The following is a 26,648-nucleotide window of genomic DNA, read 5'->3' on the forward strand; positions in this document are numbered from 1 at the left end:
GAAGGTAAAATGACCACATAAGTAACACCTGGGGCAAGGGGTGTGGCCATTACCAGAAACACAGACACAAATTGATCCACAATGAACCTGTAAGATCAAACTACGTGTTGCCAGTCTCACTGATCTCCTGGTAAATGTCACAGGAACGTCCATGACAGTCACTCTTAAAGGGGCGGTTTATTGTGGAAATCACTGTTAAGGAGATGGGATACTGTGGAGGTCACTAATAAAGGTGCAGCCACTGTGAAGGTAACTGTTAAAGGGGTGTTCACTGTGGCTGTTACTGCTAAGGGGGCAAACCGCAGTGTAGGTCACTGTTAAAGGGGCGTTTACTGTGGCTGTTACTGCTAAGGAGGGAGGCCACTGTGTAGGTCACTGTTAAAGGGATAGGCACGGTGGAGGTCACTGTTTAGGAGGCAGGGGACTGTGGAGATCACTATTAAAGGGGCAGCAGCTGTGGGGTGGTCACTTTTAAGGCAGTGGGGTACTGCGGCAGTCACTGTTAAAGGGGCATCTTCTGTGGAGGTCACTGTTAAAGGGATGGGCGCTGTGGATGTTACTGTTAGGGAGGCAGGCAGTGTGGAGGTCACTGTTAAGGGGCAGGGCACTGTGGAGGTCACTGTTAAGAAGCGGGCGCTGTGTAGATCACTGTTAAAGGGGCGGGATGCCATGGAGGTCGCTATTAAAGGGGCAGTCATTGTGGGGGTCACTGTTAAGGGAGCAAAGTACTGTGACAGTCACTGTTAAAGGGGCGGGCAATGTGGAGGTCTCTGTTAAGGGGGCAGGGAACGATGGAGTTCTCAGTTAAGGAGACGGTCCGCTATGGAGGTCACATTTTAAGGGAACAGAGCTCTGTACAGGTCATTGTGACAATCACTGTTCAGTGGATGGGGTACTGTGGAGATCACTAATAAAGGGGCAGCCGTTGTGGAGGTCACTGTTAAAGGGGTGGGCGCTGTGGATGTTACTGTTAAGGGGGCAGGCTACTGTGGAGGTCACTGTTAAAGGGGCAGGCACTGTGGAGGTCACTATTAAAGGGGCAGCTGCTCTGGAAGTCGCTGTTAAGGCAGTAGGGCACTGTGGAGGTCACTGTTAAGGGAGCAGGGTACTGTGGATTTCACTATTACACTGCGTGCAGAATTATTAGGCAAATGAGTATTTTGACCACATCATCCTCTTTATGCATGTTGTCTTACTCCAAGCTGTATAGGCTCGAAAGCCTACTACCAATTAAGCATATTAGGTGATGTGCATCTCTGTAATGAGAAGGGGTGTGGTCTAATGACATCAACACCCTATATTAGGTGTGCATAATTATTAGGCAACTTCCTTTCCTTTGGCAAAATGGGTCAAAAGAAGGACTTGACAGGCTCAGAAAAGTCAAAAATAGTGAGATATCTTGCAGAGGGATGCAGCACTCTAAAATTGCAAAGCTTCTGAAGCGTGATCATCGAACAATCAAGCGTTTCATTCAAAATAGTCAACAGGGTCGCAAGAAGCGTGTGGAAAAACCAAGGCGCAAAATAACTGCCCATGAACTGAGAAAAGTCAAGCGTGCAGCTGCCAAGATGCCACTTGCCACTAGTTTGGCCATATTTCAGAGCTGCAACATCACTGGAGTGCCCAAAAGCACAAGGTGTGCAATACTCAGAGACATGGCCAAGGTAAGAAAGGCTGAAAGACGACCACCACTGAACAAGACACACAAGCTGAAACGTCAAGACTGGGCCAAGAAATATCTCAAGACTGATTTTTCTAAGGTTTTATGGACTGATGAAATGAGAGTGAGTCTTGATGGGCCAGATGGATGGGCCCGTGGCTGGATTGGTAAAGGGCAGAGAGCTCCAGTCCGACTCAGACGCCAGCAAGGTGGAGGTGGAGTACTCGTTTGGGCTGGTATCATCAAAGATGAGCTTGTGGGGCCTTTTCGGGTTGAGGATGGAGTCAAGCTCAACTCCCAGTCCTACTGCCAGTTTCTGGAAGACACCTTCTTCAAGCAGTGGTACAGGAAGAAGTCTGCATCCTTCAAGAAAAACATGATTTTTATGCAGGACAATGCTCCATCACACGCGTCCAAGTACTCAACAGCGTGGCTGGCAAGAAAGGGTATAAAAGAAGAAAATCTAATGACATGGCCTCCTTGTTCACCTGATCTGAACCCCATTGAGAACCTGTGGTCCATCATCAAATGTGAGATTTACAAGGAGGGAAAACAGTACACCTCTCTGAACAGTGTCTGGGAGGCTGTGGTTGCTGCTGCACGCAATGTTGATGGTGAATAGATCAAAACACTGACAGAATCCATGGATGGCAGGCTTTTGAGTGTCCTTGCAAAGAAAGGTGGCTATATTGGTCACTGATTTGTTTTTGTTTTGTTTTTGAATGTCAGAAATGTTATATTGGTTTCACTGGTAAAAATAAATAATTGAAATGGGTAAATATTTGTTTTTTGTTAAGTTGCCTAATAATTATGCACAGTAATAGTCACCTGCACACACAGATATCCCCCTAAAATAGCTAAAACTAAAAACAAACTAAAAACTACTTCCAAAAATATTCAGCTTTGATATTAATGAGTTTTTTGGGTTCATTGAGAACATGGTTGTTGTTCAATAATAAAATGAATCCTCAAAAATACAACTTGCCTAATAATTCTGCACTCCCTGTAAAGTGGTGGGATGCTGTAGAGGTCACTGTGATGGAGAACACTGTGAATATCTTTTAACCTGACACACCAACATTAAATGAAATACATGAAAGATACCCGTGCAACGCCAGGTCCTTCTGCTAATTATATATATATATACACTGCTCAAAAAAATAAAGGGAGCGCAAAAATAACACATCCTAGATCTGAATTAATTAAATATTCTTCTGAAATACTTTGTTCTTTACATAGTTGAATGTGCTGACAACAAAATCACACAAAAATAAAAAAATGGAAATCAAATTTTTCAACCCATGGAGATCTGGATTTGGAGTCACACTCAAAATTAAAGTGGAAAAACACACTACAGGCTGATCCAACTTTGATGTAATGTCCTTAAAACAAGTCAAAATGAGGCTCAGTAGTGTGTGTGGCCTCCACGTGCCTGTATGACCTCCCTACAACGCCTGTGCACGCTCCTGATGAGGTGGCGGACGGTCTCCTGAGGGATCTCCTCCCAGACCTGGACTAAAGCATCTGCCAACTCCTGGACAGTCTGTGGTGCAACGTGACGTTGGTGGATAGAGTGAGACATGATGTCCCAGATGTGCTCAATTGGATTCAGGTCTGGGGAACGGGCGGGCCAGTCCATAGCATCAATGCCTTCGTCTTGCAGGAACTGCTGACACACTCCAGCCACATGAGGTCTTGCATTAGGAGGAACCCAGGGCCAACCGCACCAACATATGGTCTCACAAGGGGTCTGAGGATCTCATCTCGGTACCTAATGGCAGTCAGGCTACCTCTGGCGAGCACATGGAGGGCTGTGCAGCCCTCCAAAGAAATGCCACCCGACACCATTACTGACCCAATGCCAAACCGGTCATGCTGGAGGATGTTGCAGGCAGCAGAACGTTCTCCACGGCGTCTCCAGACTCTGTCACGTCTGTCACATGTGCTCAGTGTGAACCTGCTTTCATCTGTGAAGAGCACAGGGCGCCAGTGGCCGTTGCCAATCTTGGTGTTCTCTGGCAAATGCCAAACGTCCTGCACGGTGTTGGGCTGTAAGCACAACCCCCACCTGTGGACGTCAGGCCCTCATATCACCCTCATGGAGTCTGTTTCTGACCGTTTGAGCAGACACATGCACATTTGTGGTCTGCTGGAGGTCATTTTGCAGGGCTCTGGCAGTGCTCCTCCTGTTCCTCCTTGCACAAAGGCGGAGGTAGCGGTCCTGCTGCTGGTTTGTTGCCCTCCTACGGCCTCCTCCACGTCTCCTGATGTACTGGCCTGTCTCCTGGTAGCGCCTCCATGCTCTGGACACTACGCTGACAGACACAGCAAACCTTCTTGCCACAGCTCGCATTGATGTGCCATCCTGGATAAGCTGCACTACCTGAGCCACTTGTGTGGGTTGTAGACTCCGTCTCATGCTACCACTAGAGTGAAAGCACTGGCAGCATTCAAAAGTGACCAAAACATCAGCCAGGAAGCATAGGAACTGAGAAGGGGTCTGTGGTCACCACCTGCAGAACCACTCCTTTATTGGGGGTGTCTTGCTAATTGCCTATAATTTCCACCTGTTGTCTATCCAATTTGCACAGCAGCATGTGAAATTGATTGTCACTCAGTGTTGCTTCCTAAGTGGACAGTTTGATTTCACAGAAGTGTGATATACATACACACACACACACACAGTGCTGCCCATAATTATTCATACCCCAGGCAAATTTTTACTTAAAGTTACTTTTGTTCAACCAGCAAATAATGTTTTGACGGGAAATGATATAGGTGTCTCCCAAAAGATAGTAAGACGATGTACAAGAGGCATTACTGTGGAAAAAAAAACATTTCTCAGCTTTTATTTACATTTGAGCAAAAAGTGTCCAGTCCAAAATTATTCATACCATTTTCAATAATCAATAGAAAAGCCTTTATTGGCTATTACAGCAATCAAATGCTTCCTATAATTGCAGACCAGCTTTTTGCATGTCTCCACAGGTATTTTTGCCCATTCATCTTTAGCAATGAGCTCCAAATCTTTCAGGTTGGAGGGTCTTCTTGCCATCACCCTGATCTTTAGCTCCCTCCACAGATTCTCAATTGGATTCAAGTCTGGACTCTGGCTGGGCCACTCCAAAACGTTAATGTTGTAGTCTGCTAACCATTTCTTCACCACTTGCTGTGTGTGTTTGGGTCATTGTCATGCTGAAATGTCCACTGGTGCCCAAGGCCAAGTTTCTCTGCAGACTACCTGATGTTGTCGTTGAGAATCCTCATGTATTGCTCTTTTTTCATGGTGCTGTTTACTGTGATTAGGTTCCCTGGTCCATTGGCTGAAAAACAACCCCAAAGCATTAGGTTCCCACCACCATGTTTGACAGTGGAGATGGTGTTCTTTGGGTTGAAGGCTTCTCCTTTTTTATGCCAAATGAAGGAAACATCATTGTGACCAAACAATTTAATTTTTGTTTCATCTGACCATAACACAGAAGACCAGAAGTCTGCTTCTTTATCCAGATGAGCTTTTGCAAAGGCCAAGCGAGCTTTTGGGTGCCTTATCTGGAGAAGTGGAACCCAGCAGTGTGCAGTGTCCGTTGGATTGTCTGCCTTGAGACATTGCCACCAGCAGAGCCCAGATTCACCAGGATGGCCTTAGAGGTGATCCTTGGATTCTTTTTCACCTCTCTAACTATCCTCCTGGCCAGCACAGGTGTAACTTTTGGCTTCCGACCACGTCCTCTGAGATTTTCCACAGTGCGGAGAATCTTGTATTTTTTGCTCAAATGTAAATAAAATCTTAGAAATGTTTTTTTTCTCCACAATAATGCCTCTTGTACATCGTCTTATTATCTTTTGGGAGACACCTACAGTATGTAATTTCCCGTCAAAAATGTACTTGCTGGTTGAATAAAAGTAACTTTAAGTAAAAATTTGACTGGGGTATGAATAATTATGGGCAGCTTTTATATATATATACACTCACCTAAATAATTATTAGGAACACCTGTTCTATTTCTCATTAATGCAATTATCTAGTCAACCAATCACATGGCAGTTACTTCAATGCATTTAGGGGGGTGGTCCTGGTCAAGACAATCTCCTGAACTCCAAACTGAATGTCAGAATGGGAAAGAAAGGTGATTTAAACAATTTTGAGCGTGGCATGGTTGTTGGTGCCAGACGGGCCGGTCTGAGTATTTCACAATCTGCTCAGCTACTGGGATTTTCACGCACAACCATTTCTAGGGTTTACAAAGAATGGTGTGAAAAGGGAAAAACATCCAGTATGCGGCAGTCCTGTGGGCAAAAATGCCTTGTGGATGCTAGAGGTCAGAGGAGAATGGGCCGACTTATTCAAGCTGATAGAAGAGCAACGTTGACTGAAATAACCACTCGTTACAACCGAGGTATGCAGCAAAGCATTTGTGAAGCCACAACACGCACAACCTTGAGGCGGATGGGCTACAACAGCAGAAGACCCCACCGGGTACCACTCATCTCCACTACAAATAGGAAAAAGAGGCTACAATTTGCACGAGCTCACAAAATTGGACTGTTGAAGACTGGAAAAATGTTGCCTGGTCTGATGAGTCTCGATTTCTGTTAAGACATTCAAATGGTAGAGTCCGAATTTGGCGTAAACAGAATGAGAACATGTATCCATCCTCTGATGGCTACTTCCAGCAGGATAATGCACCATGTCACAAAGCTCGAATAATTTCAAATTGGTTTCTTGAACATGACAATGAGTTCACTGTACTAAAATGGCCCCACAGTCACCAGATCTCAACCCAATAGAGCATCTTTGGGATGTGGTGGAACGGGAGCTTCGTGCCCTGGATGTGCATCCCTCAAATCTCCATCAACTGCAAGATGCTATCCTATCAATATGGGCCAACATTTTTAAAGAATGCTATCAGCACCTTGTTGAATCAATGCCATGTAAAATTAAGGCAGTTCTGAAGGCAAAAGGGGGTCCAACACCGTATTAGTATGGTGTTCCTAATAATTCTTTAGGTGAGTGTGTATATATATATATATATATATATATATATATATATATAACTTCCTACTGGTGGTCACCATAGATAACTAATATTAAATATTCTATTTGTATGACTACAAGTTGGAGCTTGGTCTTTCCATGTGCTGAAGCAGCTGTTTTGTGTTTTTTGCTTTTTGATTGGTATTTGAGATACATTATGTGAACGTTTCACTCAGGTTTTGCCTTTTGAACATTGGAGTTTTTTTTCCAATGTTTCTTGGACTGAGGTCTCAGCATAATTAAGCAGTAGGGCAAGAAAATGCTACTTATAATATAAAATAAGTATTCTGTAAAAATAGGTGTTATTCTAATAACTCTTTTAATTGTATTAATGTAAAGGTTCGTCATAACTCAGATGTGGCCGAAAAATTACTGTAGGTTTCTCTGTTACATGTGCAACGGGCGCCTCCCCTAGGGCCCTCAATAACGCGACCCAGGTGTAGAAATGCCAAGTGGTATAGTGCGGCCTAAAATGTCTCTGTGTGTCACGGTGCTCCTACCTGGATACCGCTGGACCCCAGGCTTTGGCTACAAAGCAATAAATAGGGGGAATAATTGAGGGATAAAATATAAACTGGAGTCCAGACCTTGAGATGCAGTTCAATGGCAGCTTTACTTAATATACTTGCATAAATATTCTCCAAAACGGTTTACAGCCTTTGTCTTGGTTCCAGCAGGCTTTGCATGAAACTGGCAGGCAAACTCCACTCTGCTATATCTCTTTCTCTCTGAATCTGCTGTACTGACAGGCTGGCTGTATAAGGCTACTTTCACACTAGCGTTCTGGGCTCCGCTTGTGAGTTCCGTTTGAAGGCTCTCAGAAGTGGCCCCGAACGGATCCGTCCAGCCCTAATGCATTCTGAGGGGATGCGTATCCGCTCAGAATGCATCAGTTTGGCACCGTTTGTCCTCCGCTCCGCTCAGCAGGCGGACCCCTGAACGCAGCTTGCAGCGTTCGGGTGTCCGCCTGGCCGTGCGGAGGCAAACGGATCCGTCCAGACTTACAATGTAAGTCAATGGGGACGGATCCGTTTGAAGTTGACACAATATGGCTCAATTTTCAAACGGATCCGTCCCCCATTGACTTTGTAAAGTCAAAACGGATCCGTTTGCATTATCATGAACAATTTTTTTTTTATTTTTTATTGTTCATGGTAATGCAAACGGATCCGTTCTGAACGGATCTAAGCGTTTGCATTATAGGTGCGGATCCGTCTGTGCAGATACCAGACGGATCCGCACCTAACGCAGGTGTGAAAGTAACTCAGCTTCTTCTGTATGCAGCACTTCACTTTGTAGTCTTACACTAGGTTATGCCAGGGAACGTTCCTCCTGGCTCCTGAGGCTTCAAGCTTTGTCTTCCATGGCCAGCAGAGCTTAGGGTGCTCTGTTTGGCGTGGGCACATCTAGCAGAGACATGCCCCTGCACACCCTTCCCTTAGCTGGGGGTGAACTAGACTGACTCTTAGGCTCCATTCACACGTCCGCAATGTGTTTTGCGCAAACACGGAGTCACGGATCCGCAAAACACGGAAAGCGGCAATGTGCGTTCCGCATTTTGCGGACCGCACATTGCCGACATAATAGAATATGCCTGTTCTTGTCCGCAATTGCGGACAAGAATAGGACATGTTCTATTTTTTTGCGGAAACGGAAGCACGGATGCGGAAGTGCGGATCCGCAAATGTGGATGCGGACAGCACATTCCGTCCCCATAGAGAATGAATGGGTCCGCACCCTTTCCGCAAAATTGCGGAAAGGATGCGGACACATTTTGCCTTAGGCTCCATTCACACATCCGCAAAATGTGTCCGCATCCTTTCCGCAATTTTGCGGAAAGGGTGCGGACCCATTCATTCTCTATGGGGACGGAATGTGCTGTCCGCATCCACATTTGCGGATCCGCACTTCCACATCCGTGCTTCCGTTTCCGCAAAAAAATAGAACATGTCCTATTCTTGTCCGCAATTGCGGACAAGAACAGGCATATTCTATTATGTCGGCAATGTGCGGTCCGCAAAATGCGGAACACACATTGCCGCTTTCCGTGTTTTGCGGATCCGTGTCTCCGTGTATCCGCAAAACACATTGCGGACGTGTGAATGGAGCCTTAGGCTACATTCACACGTCAGTATTTTTCTATATCCCGATTTTCGGTCCGTTTTTTGTGGATCCGTTGTTCCTGAAAATGTTTCCGTATGTCATCCGTATGTCATCCGTTTTTTGCGGATCCGCAAAAAACGGAAACATGTATACATTTCAATAATCAAATAAAGTTGTTTGGATCTCTTTGAAAAAAAAAAATTAAAAAAAAATTTAAATGTAATTTCCAGGAACGGAATCCGCATAAAACGGATGACATACGTAATGACATCCGAATTTCTTCTGTTTTTTGCGGATCTATTGACTTTGTATTGTACCAGGATCCGAATTTTGCGTAAAAGAATAGGACATGTTTTATATTTAAACGGACATGCGGAACGGAACAACGGAAACGGACAGCACACATTGTGCTGTACTATTTTTTTCCAGGACCCATTGAAAATGAATGGGTCCAGATCTGGTCCAGATCTGTTCCGCAAAAAACGGAACAGATCAGGAAAGAAAAAACGGACGTGTGAATGGACCCTAACTGGTCCCCACGCTTCCTGCAGGAAATATGGCTGGCCCACTACCCTACAGAGGGGGGTTAGAATGGAATGGTAAGTTCCATTCTCTCTAACTATAGCTCTGCCATATTTGCTGCCACCTGCTGGTGAACTAGGCACATTACATAAACAGTTACATGACATTAGAAATGCACAGTGAGGACGACCTGGAATAAATGCATAAGATGACATGAGGTTAGACCAATAAAGACAGCAAGGTGAAGAAGTGGTAACACCACTCTGGGGTATTACACATGTAAATTCACATTTTTATCTTCAGCATAGAGCTCGAGTAGTGTTATATAACTCACAAGATATTTTCCAATTGGCATAGACAAATCTTTGAAATAAAAATTTAGTTTTTGTCCTTTTTATTACAAGTCCACAATATTATCACATTACAATAATGTCATTGTTAAATCAGTAGTGACTATAGAGGCATACCTTCCACTTAACAGGAGAAATACATTATGGTAGAAATTAAAGAGGTATTCCAGGATTGATTTTATTTTTATTTTTTATCCTGTCCACATCCTACCAGACCTGGGAAGGGAAGCATACTTACCTGCTCCCCTCCACTTGGTTCCAGCATTGTGGGTCCCAGCTGTCTTTGCTGCACTTCAGTCCCAACATGTAAACTTCTGACAAGGACAAGGTCATATGTGCTGCAGGAGCCAATGGTTGGCCTCAGGAGTGACATTGTCTCCAAACAGCACCAGAGTGGAGGCAGAATTTTTTAAAAATGTGATAATCCTGGAATAATCATTTAGGTAGTTTTACATTTCTTCTATATATTTATTTTTTAAATTGTGCTGTATTCTTATTTTGTTGCCAAAATTCTTATAGTACCCATTGCATGTCTGACATAAACTTTTAGGGAGTATTCACACAGTTATATCGCATTTTTGCTATAATTCTTATAAAACCATGACAAAAGAAATTTTACAGCAATTTTGTAATGTGTAGATTTACCATATCCTTAAAATTAAATTTAAAGCCATATGATACATTGCCAAGGCTTCTGTACCCATTATGGCATAATGAAGTCTGCCAGGGACGTCCATAGTTTTAATTGTAAGATTAAAGGAGTTGTGTCACTTCAGCAAATTACATTTATTATGTAGAGAAAGTTAATACAAGGCACTTACTAATGTATTGTTATTATCCATATTGCCTCCTTTGCTGGCTAGATTCATTTTTCCATCAAATTATACACTACTTGCTTCCAAGGTTACAACCACTGTGTAAGGGTACTTTTACACTAGCGTTTTTCTTTTCCAGCACTGAGTTCCATCCTAGGGGCTCTATACCGGAAAAGAACTGATCAGTTTTATCCCCATGCATTCTGAATGGAGAACAATCCGTTCAGGATGCATCAGGATGTCTTCAGTTCAGTCTTTTTGACTGTTCAGGACGGAGATAATACCGCAGCATGCTACGGTTTTATCTCCGACCAAAAATCCAGAAAACTTGATGGAATGCCGGATCCGGCATTTTTTTCCATAGTAATGTATTAGTGCCGAATCCTGCATTCAAAATACCGCAATTCCTGATCAGTCCTTCTGGTCTGCGCATGCGCAGACCGAAAAGAATGTGAAAAAAATAAATGCCGGATTCGTTTTTCCGGATGACACCGGAAAGATGGATCCGGCATTTCAATGCATTTGTAAGACAGATCAGGATCCTGATCAGTCTTACAAATGCCATCAGTTGGCATACGGTTTGACGGATCCGGCAGGCAGTTCCGACAACGGAACTGCCTGCCGGATTCCTCTGCCGCAAGTGTGAAAGTACCCTAATCCAGCAGTGGTGGCCGTGCTTGCACTCTATAGGCAAAAGAACCAGCCTATGTGCACTCCCATGGTCCCAGTCACCATGGCCGATATTTTTTTCTTATAGTGAGAAAGCACAGTCACCACAGGGTGGTCGTAACCATGGAAACGAGCAGTGTATAATGTGATGGAAAAATGAATCCAGCCAGCAAAGGAAGCAATATGGATAATAACAATACATTAGTAGGTGGCTTATATTAACTTTCTCTACTAATGCCAATGTGAACAGGTTATTTGCTACGTATGCATCTAGTGAAGTGTAAAGAGCGAGAGATACATTTCAATAACTTTAAAAGGGGGTGCTTAAATATTGTATTACAGTCACTTACCGTATATGCTTTCTCTCCTGGTGTAGACTTGTTTATTGAGCGATTCTGCATGACTGGAGGTAACAGTCCTATTGGATATCTGAAGGCCTATCATACAAACCTATATCTCTCATCTGATGCTCAAAAAGTGCAGGAGGCCATAGAAGAAGGTAAGAGAAAAAAATTCTGAGTACACCCCATACTTAATTGGTAACAGGTTGGGTGACACTCCAACTGGGTAGATATGTAGGTATCAGGAGAGTTTCCAGGCCAAGTTGCAATAGAAAAAATAAAACTCCTGTACTCCACTAGATTGCTCCAAGTGTTGTATTTTATTTAATAAGCGGATTTCCAGTTCAAATGAAATAGAACGTTTTCGGCATTTAGCCTTCTTCAGGACACTGGAATAATTTACAGACATGCAATCATTAGAAAATAGTGCAAAGCAAAATATAATATAACGTGATATACACACAATAATCAAATGGAAAATATTCTAGTCAAAGCATCAAATCGCAACGTGAGTAGTCCCGAGAGACCATAAACAATAATAATCTCTATACAGCAATCTGCTTAATGGGGGAAGGGTGTCTTCCGCTGGGTCCAGGTGGTTAGCTGGATAAAATCCATATACATAAGTAGCTAGCCGTACGTAAAGGAAAATAATTAACATATTCACTGTGTGGCAAAGAGATTCAAAAGCCAGCAGTATACCAGAGCAATGAGACAATAATATTAGGTGGGGTATCGTCAATGGCAACACATTGTGGTAGTATATTGCAGCAATAGGTAAGCGGTAGCTGCTTAGTGGGGATATCATCTGTCGTAGCCGTAGTAAACAGCAGAGGAGAAATGCTTACCTGGATGAGCAGCACTATGTGGAGAAATAGGGTAAAGTACCCACAGCCAGTAGCAAATAGAGTCAAGGAACCAAAAGTGGTCCTGGAGTTTTGGGCTCTGAGGCCCTTGTCAGCGCTGGGTTTAAACTGGGCAACAGCCCTATGAAAATGGCGCCATGAACTATGTAACATGTGGCGTTTTATATCATTATAACAAAACAATAACGAACACAGGTGCACTCTGCAGTAATACTAAATCCTCAAACTGATTTTAAAATTGAGAGATTAGTCAACATGTCCCACGGTGTAGAACATGTCTTAAGCCCGGACACCGCGACAAGGTTTCTCAAGTAGCCCGGGACCCTACACTCTCCAACCTGAGCCATATGGGCAATACCAGGAGCCAGTGGGCAAATTACAGGAGCATTGGGCCGACTCACAAACAACTCACCAGTTACCTCCAGCATGTGGCCATGCCTGCAATGGGAGGAGGGAGGAGTCTGCGAGTCCCACTCAAGACTTGCTGATATGTCCCAGGCCTCACAGGTGCACCTTAATGTGACCTGTAGATGGAAAACAGGCACATTTAAATAGGAGTTTATACACCTCCAGAAATCTATATATACAAACTAAGAAGACAGGTTGGCATTAGCAGGAGGTGCTTCAAACCCACATGCAGTTGTGCATATATATAGGGGAGCAGATCCTGCATTTGTGGCCCGTTGCTAATGGCAATCCCCAGCAAAATGCATACAATGGAGGATGCCCGCAGCGAACCACAAGTACCACAATAGACATCCTACACAAGGTAACAAGTGCGGATGTAATAATTAATATAACAATATAACAAAACAATAACGAACACAGGTGCACTCTGCAGTAATACTAAATCCTCAAACTGATTTTAAAATTGAGAGATTAGTCAACATGTCCCACGGTGTAGAACATGTCTTAAGCCCGGACACCGCGACAAGGTTTCTCAAGTAGCCCGGGACCCTACACTCTCCAACCTGAGCCATATGGGCAATACCAGGAGCCAGTGGGCAAATTACAGGAGCATTGGGCCGACTCACAAACAACTCACCAGTTACCTCCAGCATGTGGCCATGCCTGCAATGGGAGGAGGGAGGAGTCTGCGAGTCCCACTCAAGACTTGCTGATATGTCCCAGGCCTCACAGGTGCACCTTAATGTGACCTGTAGATGGAAAACAGGCACATTTAAATAGGAGTTTATACACCTCCAGAAATCTATATATACAAACTAAGAAGACAGGTTGGCATTAGCAGGAGGTGCTTCAAACCCACATGCAGTTGTGCATATATATAGGGGAGCAGATCCTGCATTTGTGGCCCGTTGCTAATGGCAATCCCCAGCAAAATGCATACAATGGAGGATGCCCGCAGCGAACCACAAGTACCACAATAGACATCCTACACAAGGTAACAAGTGCGGATGTAATAATTAATATAACAATATAACAAAACAATAACGAACACAGGTGCACTCTGCAGTAATACTAAATCCTCAAACTGATTTTAAAATTGAGAGATTAGTCAACATGTCCCACGGTGTAGAACATGTCTTAAGCCCGGACACCGCAACAAGGTTTCTCAAGTAGCCCGGGACCCTACACTCTCCAACCTGAGCCATATGGGCAATACCAGGAGCCAGTGGGCAAATTACAGGAGCATTGGGCCGACTCACAAACAACTCACCAGTTACCTCCAGCATGTGGCCATGCCTGCAATGGGAGGAGGGAGGAGTCTGCGAGTCCCACTCAAGACTTGCTGATATGTCCCAGGCCTCACAGGTGCACCTTAATGTGACCTGTAGATGGAAAACAGGCACATTTAAATAGGAGTTTATACACCTCCAGAAATCTATATATACAAACTAAGAAGACAGGTTGGCATTAGCAGGAGGTGCTTCAAACCCACATGCAGTTGTGCATATATATAGGGGAGCAGATCCTGCATTTGTGGCCCGTTGCTAATGGTCACATTAAGGTGCACCTGTGAGGCCTGGGACATATCAGCAAGTCTTGAGTGGGACTCGCAGACTCCTCCCTCCTCCCATTGCAGGCATGGCCACATGCTGGAGGTAACTGGTGAGTTGTTTGTGAGTCGGCCCAATGCTCCTGTAATTTGCCCACTGGCTCCTGGTATTGCCCATATGGCTCAGGTTGGAGAGTGTAGGGTCCCGGGCTACTTGAGAAACCTTGTCGCGGTGTCCGGGCTTAAGACATGTTCTACACCGTGGGACATGTTGACTAATCTCTCAATTTTAAAATCAGTTTGAGGATTTAGTATTACTGCAGAGTGCACCTGTGTTCGTTATTGTTTTGTTATATTGTTATATTAATTATTACATCCGCACTTGTTACCTTGTGTAGGATGTCTATTGTGGTACTTGTGGTTCGCTGCGGGCATCCTCCATTGTATGCATTTTGCTGGGGATTGCCATTAGCAACGGGCCACAAATGCAGGATCTGCTCCCCTATATATATGCACAACTGCATGTGGGTTTGAAGCACCTCCTGCTAATGCCAACCTGTCTTCTTAGTTTGTATATATAGATTTCTGGAGGTGTATAAACTCCTATTTAAATGTGCCTGTTTTCCATCTACAGGTCACATTAAGGTGCACCTGTGAGGCCTGGGACATATCAGCAAGTCTTGAGTGGGACTCGCAGACTCCTCCCTCCTCCCATTGCAGGCATGGCCACATGCTGGAGGTAACTGGTGAGTTGTTTGTGAGTCGGCCCAATGCTCCTGTAATTTGCCCACTGGCTCCTGGTATTGCCCATATGGCTCAGGTTGGAGAGTGTAGGGTCCCGGGCTACTTGAGAAACCTTGTCGCGGTGTCCGGGCTTAAGACATGTTCTACACCGTGGGACATGTTGACTAATCTCTCAATTTTAAAATCAGTTTGAGGATTTAGTATTACTGCAGAGTGCACCTGTGTTCGTTATTGTTTTGTTATATTGTTATATTAATTATTACATCCGCACTTGTTACCTTGTGTAGGATGTCTATTGTGGTACTTGTGGTTCGCTGCGGGCATCCTCCATTGTATGCATTTTGCTGGGGATTGCCATTAGCAACGGGCCACAAATGCAGGATCTGCTCCCCTATATATATGCACAACTGCATGTGGGTTTGAAGCACCTCCTGCTAATGCCAACCTGTCTTCTGCGTTTTATATCATGCCACATTGGTGCCTGGGAAGGAGAGAAGGGCGGTTCAGGGGCGGAGGAAGGGAGGAGGGATGTCAAGATGACGGCTGCTGCGTAAGGTAGGCTCTGGTCATGCGTGGGTGGGTGGCGCCCAGAGAGAAGGGGAAGACTGGGTAGGAGGAATTCCTAATATGGCGGTCGCTGCTTCAGAGTGGCACTGCGCATGCGCCATGTGCCCACATGCGCCATGTGTTAGTAGAAAGCCGATAATATAACAGGAGTAAACGGCGTGGGTACTTTACCCAATTTTCATTTCTCCACATAGTGCGGCTCATCCAGGTAAGCATTTCTCCTCTGCTGTTTACTACGGCTACGACAGATGATATCCCCACTAGGCAGCTACCGCTTACCTATTGCTGCAATATTCTACCACAATGTGTTGCCATTGACGATACCCCACCTAATATTGTTGCCTCATTGCTCTGGTATACTGCTGGCTCTTGAATCTCTTTGCCACACAGTGAATATGCTAATTATTTTCTTTTACGTACGGCTAGATACTTATGTATATGGATTTTATCCAGCTAACCACCTGGACCCAGCGGAAGACACCCTTCCCCCATTAAGCAGATTGCTGTATAAAGATTATTATTGTTTATGGTCTCTCGGGACTACTCACTTTGCGATTTTAAGCTTTGACTAGAATATTTTCCATTTGATTATTGTGTGTATATCACGTTATGTTATATTTTGCTTTGCACTATTTTCTAATGATGGCATGTCTCTAAATTATTCCAGTGTTCTGAAGAAGACTAAATGCCGAAAACGTTCTATTTCATTTGAACTGGAAATCCGCTTATTAAATAAAATACAACACTTGAAGCAATCTAGTGGAGTACAGGAGTTTTATTTTTTCTATTGCAACTTGGCCTGGAAACAGTCTCCTGATACCTACATATCTATATTTTTTCTACTACTCCCCATACTTAATAAGGTTTAGGTGCCCATAATACATAAAATCATATATACTAAATATAAATACACTTAAAGGGGTATATATTGACTTGAATACAGTGAGCTGCTGGACCAGTCACAAGTACAGGTATATACTGTGTGTATATATATATATATAACAAACAATCGCTGTTTCCTGATTATGCAGTCATTTTCGTATCTAATACAATGGTACAAATATCTAGTTATTTGTTAAGGAAAGGAAAATATTCCACAGTTTGTAAATGTTCCTTGTACCTGGTCAATTCTCAGGGTGTTGCATTTACTGACATCACATTTTTAATAGTAGTACTCTTAGATATATTATGTACCATTCGATCAATATAGTAGTCTTGTCACAGATGTGCATAAAGATAAGATTCTCAATGTTATCACAGATGTGCCTAAAATTCACAATTTTAGAGTGACCATTGCATTAGTTATCTTCATCAACAGTAGTCTCCTTGTAAAGTAGGATTAATAGTATGGCTATTGGCTACTTACCCGTGCCGCTGGAGGTAAAAAGAGATGCTGGTAGAGTGCAGTGATGGGGGCCTATGGCCGCCGAGATGTACATAAGTGCATAAGCTCCAGGCCGGTCTTTGCTCTTTTAAGGGAGCCATACGACCGGCATGCAGTGGCGTGGTGGGCGGGATGTGCAGACCAGTTCGCTCTTGAAAGACCGGAAGTAGAGTGGAACGCACAGCTAGTATCGCGGTGCGTTCCACCGGCCGGAAGTGACGGAAGTGAGGGTAGGTGGAACGCACCGCTAGTATCGCGGTCCTTTTGCTGTGATTTTATGATTCTGATGATAACTGGGCTGGGAACCCTATCTTACAGCACAAAAAGGCAGACAGCCACAAAGTTTGGTATAAAACATAACCCTACCACCACCATGCTTCACTGATGAGGTGGTATGCTTAGGATCATGAGCAGTTCCTTTCCTTCTACATACTCTTCTCTTCCCATCACTCTGGTACAAGTTGATCTTGGTCTCATCTGTCCATAGGATGTTGTTCCAGAACTGTGAAGGCTTTTTTAGATGTTGTTTGGCAAAATCGAATCCGGCCCTCCTGCTTTTAAGGCTCACCAATGGTTTACATCTTGTGGTGAACCCTCTGTATTCACTCTGGTGAAGTCTTCTCTTGATTGTTGACTTTGACACACATACACCTACCTCCTGGAGAGTGTTCTTGATCTGGCCACCTGTGAAGGGTGTTTTCTTCACCAGGGAAATAATTCTTCGGTCATCCACCACAGTTGTTTTCCGTGGTTTTCCGGGTCTTTTGGTGTTGCTGAGCTCACCGGTGTGTTCCTTCTTTTTAAGAATGTTCCAAACAGTTGTTTTGGCCACGTATAATGTTTTTGCTATCTCTCTGATGGGTTTGTTTTGTTTTTTCAGCCTAATGATGGCTTTCTTCACTGATAGTGACAGCTCTTTGGATCTCATCTTGAGAGTTGACAGCAACAGATTCCAAATGCAAATAGCACACTTGAAATGAACTCTGGACCTTTTATCTGCTTATTGTAATTGGGATAATGAGGGAATAACACACACCTGGCCATGGAACAGCTGAGAAGCCAATTGTCCCATTACTTTTGGTTCCTTAGCAAGTGGGAGGCACATATGCAAACTATTGTAATTCCTACACCGTTCACCTGATTTGGATGTGAATACCCTCCAAATTAAAGCTGAAAGTCTGCAGTTAAAGCACATCTTGTTAGTTTTATTTCAAATCCACTGTGGTGGTGTATAGAGCCAAAAATGTTACAATTGTGTCGATGTCCCAATATTAATGGACCTGATTGTATATACAGTATAAGTATCCTATTAAGTCTTATAAATACAGGTCGAGAGCCTTCAGTCAACAGTCGTTCGTATTGCAAACATTATGAAAGGACATCTGGGTGTGAAAGTAAATGCTAAGTATAGATTTACTTTTGGTAGCAGCCATGCTATTAAGACCATTGAAACTTTTCCAAGCATGAAGACATTAATCAGCAGACCGGGTGCTGTGTAGCAGTAGCTTAAAGGGCAGCTGTCAGCAGATTTGTACCTATGAAACTGATTGACCTGTTACATGTGCACTTGGCAGTTGAAGGCATCTGAGTTGGTCCCATATTCGTATGTGCCCGCATTGTTGAGAAAAATGATGTCTTAAAGGGGTTGTCCGGGTTCAGAGCTGAACCCGGACATACCCATAATTTCACCAAGGCAGTCCCCTGACTTGAGCATCAGAGCAGTTCATGCTCCAATGCTCTCCCTTGCCCTGCGCAATCCTGCAAGGGCTCTTTTATTCTTTTATAGTGTGTTCGGTGACGTCACCGGCTCTGATGGGTGGGCTTTATTGCTGCCCTAGCCGTTTTACAGGCTAGGGAAACGATAAAGCCCGCCCATCAGTGCCGGTGACGTCACCAGGCTCACTGCTGGGCGGAAGCCTCCGCCGGAGAGCCCGGTACGTCACCGGAACTCCACAAAATGCCTTTGCCCTGCACGATTCAGCTGCATGAATTGTTCTGATGCTCAAGTCAGGGGGGCTGTCAGGGTGAAAATGGGGATGTGTCGGGGTCCCTTTAATATATGCAAATGGTCCTCTAGAAGCAATGGAGGCATTACTGATACACCTAGAGGCTCTGCTCTCTCTGCAACTGCAGCTGCCTCTACACTTTGATTGGACAGTAAAAAGGACATCACGCCTGCCCATGTCACTCAAAGTGCAGAGGGTGCGGCAGTTACAGAGAGAGTAGAGCCATGTAGGTGTAACAGCATTGCCCCCGTTTCTCCTAGAGGCTCATTTACATATATTAAAACTTCATTTTTCTCAGCAATGTGGGCACATATGAACATGGGACCAACACAGATGCCTTCAGCTGCCAAGCGCACATGTAACAGGTCAGCTAGTTTCATAGGTGCAAATCAGCTGACAGATGCTTTTAAATAATGTACCTTTTAGTGGCCACTCTGATAAAAGGATAATACCCGTGTTGGCCTCAAATGACTGAATGTAACTGGCAAATACTGTATCGGCACCTGAAATTTAGATTTTAGAATTCACATTAAAAAAAAGCTTACTTTCCACTCATGTTGTATATGGCCCATTCTAGTCAGAAGATATACCACATAGTATTCTGCTAAACACTACCTCAATGGATAGTACTATAAATCCATGTTATATTAACGCCTGTATTTCTTTGTTTCAATTCTAACCAGTTAAACATGTACTTTAGATACATGTCATATATGTAGGGGCTGCTAATACTGAACTCGTGCTGCACTTGTAATAGGTGAAGCACAGTGTATGTTCATAGTTTGCAGTACTTAGCTTAGAAACACTAAAAAACAATCCACTTAGAGCACCAAAGATTTTAAATTTTATTTATTTTTTATCATAGATTTCTCAGAATTTAACAATACCCCCTTCACTACTCTAGACCACTAGGTAAAAGAGTTGACTGGGGTTGGAAAAGCTCTCTGCCTTGCATGTCCACAGGTTCTGTCTGGTAGTGCAGTTCAGACCTATCCATTTCATAGGGGATGAGCTGCAAAAAGAGACACAGCTCATGGATAAAATGTGTCTCTGCGTCTGGTGAGAGCTCTGTGGAATGCTCTCACCAGACGACTAGCATTAACATCAGTCGCTGGAAACCACATTCTCTCCTCTGGTCCGTACCCTCTCCAATGTACGAGATACTGGAGGGATCTCCGGAGAACTCGGGAGTCCACAATCCTGCTGATCGTAAAATTCTAAATTGCCGTCCTCCATGACTGGAGAGGGAGGTAAGGAGGATGGCTCAACAGGTTCGACACATTTCTTTAACAACCATTTATGAAATACGTTATGGATTTTCAATGCCTGAGGAAGTTCAAGACGGAAGGCTACAGGGTTAACAATGGCAGTGATCTTATATGGACCAATAAATCTTGGGCCCAGCTTCCAAGAATGTACCTTAAGTTTAATGTTTCTTGTAGACAACCACACAGAACCACCCACTCTCAGGTCCGGACCACTCATACGTCTCCTGTCAACAGCACGCTTATACCTGTTGCTCATCTTTTTCAGGTTATTTAGGATTTCCGCCAAATAGAAGACAAAAAAAAGAGGAAAATCGTTCTTCCTCAGGAATGCCGGAATTTTGAGCACCAGAAAATGTACCAAACTGTGGATGGAACCCATATGCCCCCAAAAACGGCGACTTATCAGTGGATTTCTGTCTACGGTTATTTATAGCAAACTCAGCTAACGACAAAAATGAAGACCACTCTTCCTGATTCTCTGAAATAAAACATCTCAAGCAGGGGTCAAGTCCTGGGAAAAAAAGTGTGGGAACTCACCCAAGATCCAGTGCCTCCGCGTGAAGTCACGGCACGCGGCGTACGCAAAGGGCAGGGAAGGTCAGGAGGAGGAGCAAGCAAGTGCCTTATTTTTCGCCCTATAAGATGCACCTAGGTTTTAGAGGAGGACAATAAGAAAAACATATTTTTCATTACACCTCAGGTCAGATCACCAATCAGACTCCCAATGTTAATCAGACCTCAGCTAACAGCCCCAATAAGATCCCCAATGTTAATAAGAACACAATAAGACCTCAGATCAGACCTCAGCTCAGACCCCAATATGAATGACCCCCAATCAGACCTCAGATAAGAGCCCCATGCCTTATAGCAGCCCCAGTAGCCTCATAGCAGCCCCCAGTGCCTCTCCAGCAGCCCCCAGTGCCTCTCCATCAGCCCCCAGTAGCCTCATAGCAGCCCCCAGCGCCTCTCCAGCAGCCCCCAGCGCCTCTCCAGCAGCCCCCAGTGCCTCTCCATCAGCCCCCAGTAGCCTCATAGCAGTTCCCAGTGCCTCTCCAGCAGCCCCCAGTGCCTCTCCACCAGCCCCTAGTGCATCAGCCCCCAGCCAGTAGCCTCATAGCAGCCCCCAGTGCCTCTCCACCAGCCCCTAGTGCATCAGCCCCCAGCCAGTAGCCTCATAGCAGCCCCCAGTGCCTCTCCACCAGCCCCCAGTGCCTCTCCATCAGCCCTCCCTTGTCACTCTCTTTCTCCTCAATCCCTCCCTCCCTTGTCACTCTCTTTCTCCCCCCTCCCCCCTTGTCACTCTCTTTCTCCCCCCTCCCCCCCTTGTCACTCTCTTTCTCCCCCCTCCCCCCCTTGTCACTCTCTTTCTCCCCCCTCCCCCCTTGTCACTCTCTTTCTCCCCCCTCCCCCCCTTGTCACTCTCTTTCTCCCCCCTCCCCCCCTTGTCACTCTCTTTCTCCCCCCTCCCCCCCTTGTCACTCTCTTTCTCCCCCCTCCCATGTCACTCTCTCTTTCTCCCCCTCCCTTGTCACTCTCTCTTTCTTCCCCCTCCCTCCCTTGTCACTCTCTCTTTCTTCCCCATCCCTCCCTCCCTTGTCACTCTCTCTTTCTCCCCATCCCTCCTTCCCTTGTCACACTCTCTTTCTCCCCCATCCCTCCCCTCCCTTGTCACTCTCTCTTTCTCCCCATCCCTCCCTCCCTTGTCACTCTCTCTTTCTCCCCCATCCCTCCCTCCCTTGTCACTCTCTCTTTCTCCCCCATCCCTCCCTCTCTTGTCACTCTCTCTTTCTCCCCCCCCCCACCTCGGGTGTAGCGTGGCTGAGCTCTGTCCGGTCCGTGGTACAGGAGCATTTGTTTTCTGTACCCGGCCGGACTGAAAGGAAGTGCACACTAAGTGAGCACTTCCTGTCAGTCCGGCCGGGTACAGGAAACAAAAGCTCCTGTACCACGGACCGGACAGAGCTCGGCCACGCTACACTTGAGGAGCTTCCCTCCTGTCAGTCCCTCTCTTCATGCTGCGCCAGAGCGGGGCGCCGACAGTGTTGAGGGGCACAATGCGCTGCCATGCTGAAAGGGAACGGCGTTCCTGCTAAGAAAAAAGTGCAGGAACGCCGTTCCCACGCGTTCCTGCAGGACTCGAGCCCTGATCTCAAGTAAGTCTCCAGATTCTGATTAGTGCGCTCTGTCTGTCCGTTCGACTGAGGATGAAAAGCCGAAGAGAAGGACAATTGTACACCCAGACGAGTACAGAACGTTTTCCAGAATCTGGAAACAAACTGACTGAGTCCCTCTATCAAACACCACATCATAGGGAATACCATGTAGTTTCACGATGTTGTCAACAAACACCTGTACACAGGCCTTTTTTTCTGGCGGAACACCCCGGAACGGCGTTCCGCCACCTATTTTCTGCCGACTCGCCCCGCCCCCCCTTTAGTTACTGGGCCCAGCCGGCTCGCTGCTTAGGCTGCTTACTTACAGTTTACATGATTGCTCAGTCCCTGCAGCCTCCGGCACCTCCACTGGCTCAGGCCTGCCCAGCTCCCGCCCACCACTGACAGCGGCGGAGAGAGTGAGAGAGGAGACAACGATTCTGTGGCCCCAAACCCCACCCCCAGGCCGACTCTATTGCTGTCTGCGGCCCCAGACCCGGGAGCCCCCGCCTCCGGCTCCACAGACAGGCCCGCCCAGCAGGCAGGGCGGCTGCTGGAGGCGCGGGCGGCAGTTTAGTGTCGTGGGTGTCGGCACGAGCAGGAGTCAGGAGGCAGAGCGGCACCAGGCAGGAAAAGGAAACAAAAGGAAAAAGGTAATTTTTCATTTATTTCATTTTTAAATTAAAAAAGATTGAATTGGCCAATTAGGGGAACAGGAACAGGGAAGGAAGGGGCCAGGCCAGGCTGCGCTGCCCATGTGTGGACTAGGGCGGCGGCGGGCACTGGCAGCCTGGCTGTCACGACCGTCACTGCCAATTTTACTTGCATCCCTGTTCTCTAAAGGGGCGGTTTTAGGGGGCGGTCCTAGGGGTGGGTAGGGGCGTGGCCAGGGGAGCGGGGGGTGAGTTTCACCACCTTTTCTCTGAGAAAAAAAGGCCTGCCTGTACAAGAGTTTTAGCATTAGGTAGACTAGGTAATGCAATAAAGTGTGCCATTTTACTAAAACGATCAACTACCACCAGAATCACGTTTTCGGTAAATCCGTTATAAAATCCATGGACAAATGGGTCCAAGGTCTGGACAGGATGGGCAATGGAAGCAGAGATCCGGAAGGCCGAGTATGTGTCACCTTAGCACGTGCACAGGTACCACAGGCTGACACATAGTCCTCAACACACTTAAGCAACCCCGCCACCAGAATCTGCGAGAGATGAGATCGACAGTCTATCTGCTCCCAGGGTGCCCAGCAAGCACCGTACAGTAATGTTCCTCGAACACCTTGTGACACAATTCGGAGGGAACAAACAATTTCCCCGGAGGACAAGAGTCCGGAACATCCTCCTGTGCCTCCAACACCTTGGCCTCGAGATCAGGATAAAGAGCGGATATTCAATATGTGAGAGAGAATCTAAATCGCACATCCTCATTACTATGCTTTTGATATAACAACTGTTTTAAATTTCAGCATGATAAAACATGGCTTTACAGCACTATTATCAATCTATTGCTATGCACTATTAGGATGCATTAGTATACAGTTTGATCAAAGAGCATAGGCCCACTTACCACGACAAGGTTGCCTCTTCAAGTAGGGACCTACTCTAACTTTGGCGTGGCACTGTGCGGTGATTATCGTGCCCCCACACTGCTCCAGCAGGCAATGGGACCCAGCAGCCACACAGCGACCTCACTGTGTGGCAAAGAGCGGATATGACTACCCCTTCAGATAAAATGGGACTAGAGTCATTAGACTCACCCCCAGCCAGGAAAGCTACGCGACAAAGCATCCGCCTTGACGTTCTTAACCCCAGGGCGGTAAGTGACGATGAAGTTAAATCTGGTGGAAAACAATGACCATCTGGCCTGCCTTGGGTTCAGTCGCTTAGCCTGCTCCAGGTAGGCCAGATTCTTGTGATCTGTAATTACCGTAATAGGATGGATTGCTCCTTCCAACCAATGCCGCCATTCCTCGAATGCCAAGTTAATGGCCAGCAATTCCCTATTCTCCACATCATAATTCCTTTCAGCAGTCGAGAGGTTTTTTTTAGAAAAATGCACATGGGCGACATTTACTGTGTCAAGGACCCTGCGACAAGATTGCTCCTACCCCTACCTCAGACGCGTTAACCTCAGCAATAAATGGCTGAGACACGTCCGGTTGCACCAGAATAGGGGCCGAAGCAAAACATTCTTTCACAGCAGAAAAGGCTTGTAATGCCGCATCAGACCAGATAGAAATATCAGCACCCTTCCTAGTCATGTCTGTTAAAAGGTTTAACCACCGATGAATAGTTCAAGATAAATTTACGGTAGTAGTTGGTAAACTCTAAAAACCACAACAGCGCTTTCAGATTTTCGGCTCGATCCCAGTCTAACACGGCACGGACCTTCTCGGGATCCATACGAAAACCTGAGGATGAGAGCAGGTAACCCAGAAATTGCACTTCCTGTACAGCAAATACACACTTTTCCATCTTAGCATACAACTTATTCTCTCTTAGGATCTGTAACACCTGTCTCACATGATCCTGATGAGTCTCCATATTAGGCAAATAAATTAGTATGTCATCAAGGTATACAACGACAAACCTCCCCACCAGATGATGAAAGATGTCATTGACAAAGTGTTGAAAAACCGCAGGAGCATTGGTTAACCCAAAGGGCATGACCAGGTCTTCCACTCATCCCCCTCTTTGATCCTTACCAGATTATATGCCCCCCTGAGATCAAATTTAGAGAACACCTTGGCACCAACAATCTGACTAAACAAATCTGGAATCAAAGGAAGGGGGTAAGGATCACGGACGGTAATACGATTGAGCTCACGGAAGTCCAGACATGGTCTCAGGGTACCATCCTTTTTCTTTACAAAGAAAAATCCAGCAGCCACTGGGGACTTGGATGGTCTAATATGTCCCTTTGCCAAACTCTCGGTAATATACTCTCGCATGGCCTTTCTTTCGGGTTCCAAAAGATTATACAACCGAGATTTGGGCAATATAGCTCCGGGAATAAGAATGACGGGACAGTCATACTCCTGGTGCGGAGGCAACTCCTGATTACCACTCTCAGAGAACACATTAGAAAATACAGAAATGAACGAGGGTACAGTTTTAGTGGTAACCATAGAGAACGATGCATTAATTACTCCAATCGAGAATCTGTCTCGCTTGCCAGTCGATGTTAGGGTTATGTTTGCTTAACCATGGTAAACCCAACGCCAACGGAGCAGGCAGACCCTCCAACACATAACAGGAGATTGGGTGATTTGCATCAGGAATCTCTCTTAAATGAATGTCATTCACTACCTGCGACATTTTTGAGTGAGAGGTGCTGAGTCAATCGCAAAGACAGAAATACTTTTCTCTAATGCATTAGTAGTCAACCCGTGAATGCGTACAAACTGTCTATCAATCAAGTTAACTCCCGCCCTACTGTCGATAAATGCTTTGATTTTCACAGTTTTGGACTCTAGCGCCACATCGGCAGACAGGAGAAAACGGGAACTACCAGTAAAAGACAAAAGTAGGTTTTCTTGCTCCCCAACCATACCACCAATAGTAATTTGGGGATTAAACGTTTTTTCCTTTTTGTTTACACCTTGATGCTGCAAGTATGGACAAATATTCACAAAATGTCCCTTCTTGCCACAACAAAAGCAGACTCCTTTCAAGTGACCAAAATTTTGTGAATATTTGACTGCATATTTCACGTGACTGCATAGGCTCCTCGCAAGGTGCAAACACCAGTGTCTCTCCACCATAAGTGTCAAAGGAAGCAGTACCCTTATTGGACAGTACTTCCTGAAGGTGAGGACCCCTAGATCTCTCCCTCAGGCGTCTATCAAGACGTACAGCAAGGGACATAGCTGCTTCCAATGACTTAGGATTTTCATGAAAAGCCAATGTGTCCTGCAGTCTCTCAGAGAGACCCTGACAGAATTGGCTACGGAGAGCAGGATCGTTCCACTCTGTATCGGTAGCCCATCTCCTAAATTCAGAGCAATAGGTCTCTGCGGAACGTTCTCCCTGCCGCAAACCCCGTAACTTGGTCTTGGCCTGAGAGATCCGATCCGGGTCATCGTATATAAGACCCAAGGCTCTAAAGAATTCATCTACCGACCGGAGGGACGGTGATCCGGTCGGCAGAGAAAAAGCCCAAGATTGGGCGTCCTCTTTAACCACCTCCCGACCGCCTAACGCACGGAT

The 26,648-nt window shown here is 45.5% G+C and overlaps 1 protein-coding gene across 1 annotated transcript in view; it reads left to right on the forward strand.

Annotated features, from left to right (window-relative positions):
- Positions 1 to 26,648, forward strand: part of NT5C1A (5'-nucleotidase, cytosolic IA) — a 74,482-nt gene that overhangs the window by 29,806 nt on the left and 18,028 nt on the right. The window contains exon 4 of the mRNA XM_040424652.1: positions 11,531 to 11,653. Within this exon, the coding sequence (XP_040280586.1) occupies positions 11,531 to 11,653 (123 nt within the window). The remainder of the gene's footprint in view (positions 1 to 11,530; positions 11,654 to 26,648) is intronic.

Source organism: Bufo bufo, chromosome 3 (genome assembly GCF_905171765.1).
Source record: "Bufo bufo chromosome 3, aBufBuf1.1, whole genome shotgun sequence".
Classification (NCBI taxonomy): domain Eukaryota; kingdom Metazoa; phylum Chordata; class Amphibia; order Anura; family Bufonidae; genus Bufo; species Bufo bufo.